The following is a 3653-nucleotide window of genomic DNA, read 5'->3' as shown; positions in this document are numbered from 1 at the left end:
TGGCGGGGGAGGGCGGGGGATCGAGGAAAGCAAGACTCGCACCGACCCTTCACGAACCGAAAGGCAGATTCTATATTCCAGGATGGCATTCTTCGAAATAGAATGGGCGCCGCAGCGGCCAGGGAGTTGTTTTGCGTTCCGGCGGCGTCGCGTGGTCGTCGGAGTCGCCTCTGGCCGCCGCTCAGGTCCTCGGTCACCGCGGCCTGCGCGCGGGGCGGAGTATGGGGCTCTCAGCGGCGGCGCCGGCGGAGCGAGCAAACAAAGAGCGAGGCGGCGGAGGGGGCCGGGAGGGGCCGCCGCCCGGTCCAGGAGCGCCCGAGCCCGCCGGAGGTCGCCATTCGACCTCCCAGACAGATCCGCAAGCCTCAGAAGCGGGTATTGCCTCGAAGCGGGCGGGCGCGGGCGCGGGCGAGGATTCTGGAAGCGGGTATCGCCGCTTGGGTGCCGATTTATGGGCTGAAACAGCGCCAAAACGCTCCTACAAGCAAAAAAAATTTTTTGGAAAAAGGCCCCCTCAAAAATCCCTCGAAAAAATCCGGCGTTCCGTTTGCTCCGCACATCCACCGCCTTGTGCGCCTCCGTCGCCTTGGACGGCTCCTCCTCGTCGGTGGAGGACGGCTCCTCCTCGTCGCGTCGTCTCGTGGTCGCGTCGTCCATGCCTTGCTGCACAGGCAAAGGCCCACGCAGAGGGCTGTGCCCATCGGAACGGTCAGAGCCAGTTGTTACTGAAGGCACGGTGGTGCCGTCAGCGGTCGCAGTCGCAGCGCCGGCGTCGAGCTTGCACTCCTTTGCCGTCGCAACCGAGTCCAGCGCCGAGTCCGGAGGAGCTGCAATCTTTACCTTGGCTTTTGCCTGAGCGTCGGCAAACGCGTGCCACTCCTGCGGCCACAACAATCGATGGTGGGTCGGAAGATTGTCGTCGTCCACGACGAGGAGGTCCCCCTGACAGAAGGCCACCGCGCGATCGTCAGCCATCGCGTGCAGGCAATCCGGCCAGACAGAAGAGCACAGCAGGCAATGACAATCCGGATTGGCCAATGACGCCCGACAAGTTTCAGCGTAACGAGCGGGTAGCAACTGCCACCTCGGATTTGCAGGTGAGTAATCTGCGATGGATGTGTGATGAGTAGTAATCTGCAAGGTGGGAATGTGCGGTGTGTAGTAATCTGCAAGGTGGATTGTGTGGTGCTGCGCGAAGGGCAACTTCGAGTTTGGCATCGGGCGCGTAATGAAGTGCCTCTCCGCACCCCCACCGCACGTTCCATCCCGCTTTTTGTGTCTAATCCCGTCGTTCGTGACCGCTACAGCGTACTTCCGCCCCACCCCTCTTAGCACCGCTCTAAATGTGACAACCGGCCGGTAGGTCGCTCGAGCCGTACCCGAAGAAGCTCGGAACCGACACCTGGTTCTACGCGAAGCGTGTATTCCTTGCACTCGCCGAGACGCTCGCAAAGCACATGATCATGCTCAAGGTCGCACCACTAGATCGCCCCGCCCTTGGTCGCCCGCGCGCGTCCGACAGATCACTCCAGACAGCAGACAGGCCGACGTCTGCACACGGCCGGCCGGGCGAGAGGCTTGACACGATCCGACCCTGCGACCCTGACGCTGCTGCTCTACCTATCAGACATGCACTGCTGACTGCTGCCACAATATGCGACCGGTGCTGGCCCACTTGGCGGCCTTCCCCGGTCAGTGGTGAGGCGCAGTTCAGAGCTGTCGATGGCGCGATGCCGCACTGGTCCCACATTGGTAACACGAGACCACCACGTTTGCCGGTCCAAGAGAGAGGCACTGGTGCTGTCCTGAGAAGGTGCGTGGTCCCTCTTGACTGCCCATGCGCGCGAGGCTGTGTAGGCATAGCCTCGAGAGTGCCAGCAGCCAATCCGAGGCAGTTTGTGACGCGCATTGCGTCAGAAGCGTGCACGCAGCTGGAAGGACACCTTCCTACTGGCCGTACGATCAGGTCGTCACTGAATGGTGGATACTAAGGCCGCGAGCTATGCGGGTGATCAATTGTGCAGCATGGCACGGTCAGCAGCGCCGACAGGCTGTCGCAAGGCGTGATAGCATGGCCGCAAGTACGCCGAATTCCGAAAAAATCAAGCAAAAAATCGCGCAAAAAACGTCGAAAAATCGGCGCCTGCGGCGGGCAATGGGACCCCATCGCCCCCCCGCATGGATACCCTCTAGGGCCCCCGCGCCCCCCCAGAGCGTAAACGAGAACAGCGACCAGCTCGGAGACGGCAGACGCTCGCGCTTGCTCCCGCTCTCTCACCAACGACCCTCTTCCGAACACGTCCACGTGCGTCCACACTCTCTTTCCGCCTAACCCTCTTCGAAGACACATAAAGTTGGAGGGTCTGGGGCGCGGGAGGTCAAGGGCGCGGACTCGTCGCTCGACGCGGCAGACAGCGGCGCGAGTGCCCGTGCGACCTCCTCCCACGGCAGCCGGGCGCCGCCCACGCCACAAAGACCGTCAAGAGTTGTGGCAACGCCGGTCGTGGGGACAGCCTCGCGCTGGGCGGCTCGCAGATTCTGCGCCATCGCGGCGACCGCCTTCGCGAGCGCCTACAGCCCGGCGTCAGAGGGGTGGCCGCGTGATGCTTCGAGGCTAGGCGGCAACGCCGGGGAGAGGGGCTAAGGTGATGCCGAGTTGGAGACTGCAGATTGTGGTGTCTATTAGTGCTCGACAAGCGCCCGGGGCGGCGGCCCACCCGCGGCTGAGGCGGCTCGCCGGGCGCCAGCTGGGCGACGAGAAAGAAGAGGCGGCGACGGCGGCGCACAACTTGGAGGCAAATGCCTGTGGAAACGTCAGGCGGGCGCACCGTGGAGCAGAGGGTCTTGCGGGAGGGCGCCTGGCTGCCTCTCTAGGCCGGCGGCGAGCGCCAGGGCGATGGGCGGGGCTCACCGAGCTCGAACGAGCAGGCGGCGCCGGGAGAGGAGAGGCGTCCCCGCACCTCGTCCATGACTCCGAAGCACTGCTCCAGCCTCTGCGGGGGGCGGGGACGCCGTTGAGTTGGCTGTCGGGCGTGCGGTGCGGCGCGCGCTACCCTTGGCGTGGCCGAGGGGCGCGGGCCTGCAGCAGCGGCGTGGCGACCAAGCGCCAGTCGGAGAGGTGTTTCGGCACGATCACGCAGAAGGAAGTCGCAGCGTCGACGCCGCCAGCCAGGCTCCCCGGACGGCGCGACACGAGGAGGGACGGGCCGTGAGCCGCGCGCACGGCGCGCTTCGGGAGCGCACCTCGGGTGGCGGCGCCCTGGGCTGCCTCCGACCTCTCCTCGGCGGTCGGCTGGCGTAGAGTCGGCAAGGCGGGGGCGACTTCCGAGAGCGGCGAGAGGTGGCGGCGTCGCTCGCTCGACAGGGTCAGGGAAGGGCGCGCCCGGCCCTCCCCCTCACCTCGAGCCGACTGCCGAGGAGAGGACAGGGGGCATCTCGGGCGATCTCCTGCGGAGCGGCTCCCCGGAGCCGGGTGGACCTGACGGCAAGAAGCCGCTCGAGGGCCATTGGTTTCTCTCCAGTGAGGCCGGTATAGGAATGAGCAGGAAGCCTCTCCAAGTGGTGGCAAACCCGGCCGCCGCAGAATTGTGAAGGATCTTCCCGCTCATTCCTCGGATCCCCTGCCCTGGCAAAAGGCCCTTATTTAGGCCCCA

At 65.2% G+C, this 3653-nt stretch overlaps 3 protein-coding genes across 3 annotated transcripts in view; 2 read left to right on the top strand and 1 right to left on the bottom strand.

Annotated features, from left to right (window-relative positions):
• Positions 1 to 856, top strand: part of EMIHUDRAFT_113236 (hypothetical protein) — a gene marked incomplete at both ends in the record, with an annotated part of 4994 nt that extends 4138 nt beyond the window's left edge. Inside the window, one exon of the mRNA XM_005782961.1 lies at positions 672 to 856. Within this exon, the coding sequence (XP_005783018.1) occupies positions 672 to 856 (185 nt within the window). The remainder of the gene's footprint in view (positions 1 to 671) is intronic.
• Positions 857 to 1037: 181 nt separating this feature from the next.
• On the top strand, positions 1038 to 1582 carry EMIHUDRAFT_232772 (hypothetical protein; the record flags this gene model as incomplete). Its single annotated transcript, XM_005782960.1, has 4 exons — positions 1038 to 1097; positions 1199 to 1233; positions 1364 to 1472; positions 1544 to 1582. 4 exons carry the CDS (start codon positions 1038 to 1040, stop codon positions 1580 to 1582), a joined length of 243 nt encoding a protein of 80 aa, XP_005783017.1.
• A 746-nt stretch (positions 1583 to 2328) lies between these two features.
• The window catches only part of EMIHUDRAFT_113235 (hypothetical protein), a gene marked incomplete at both ends in the record, with an annotated part of 2569 nt that continues 1244 nt past the window's right edge, over positions 2329 to 3653 (bottom strand). The window contains 3 exons of the mRNA XM_005782959.1: positions 2329 to 2571; positions 2961 to 2991; positions 3400 to 3447. Coding sequence (XP_005783016.1) covers positions 2329 to 2571; positions 2961 to 2991; positions 3400 to 3447 — 322 coding nt within the window. The remainder of the gene's footprint in view (positions 2572 to 2960; positions 2992 to 3399; positions 3448 to 3653) is intronic.

This window comes from Emiliania huxleyi (genome assembly GCF_000372725.1).
Source record: "Emiliania huxleyi CCMP1516 chromosome Unknown EMIHUscaffold_184, whole genome shotgun sequence".
In the NCBI taxonomy this organism is placed as follows: domain Eukaryota; phylum Haptophyta; order Isochrysidales; family Noelaerhabdaceae; genus Emiliania; species Emiliania huxleyi.
Note: the sequence above shows the minus strand (reverse complement) of the source record. Positions and strands in the feature narration are given on the sequence as shown.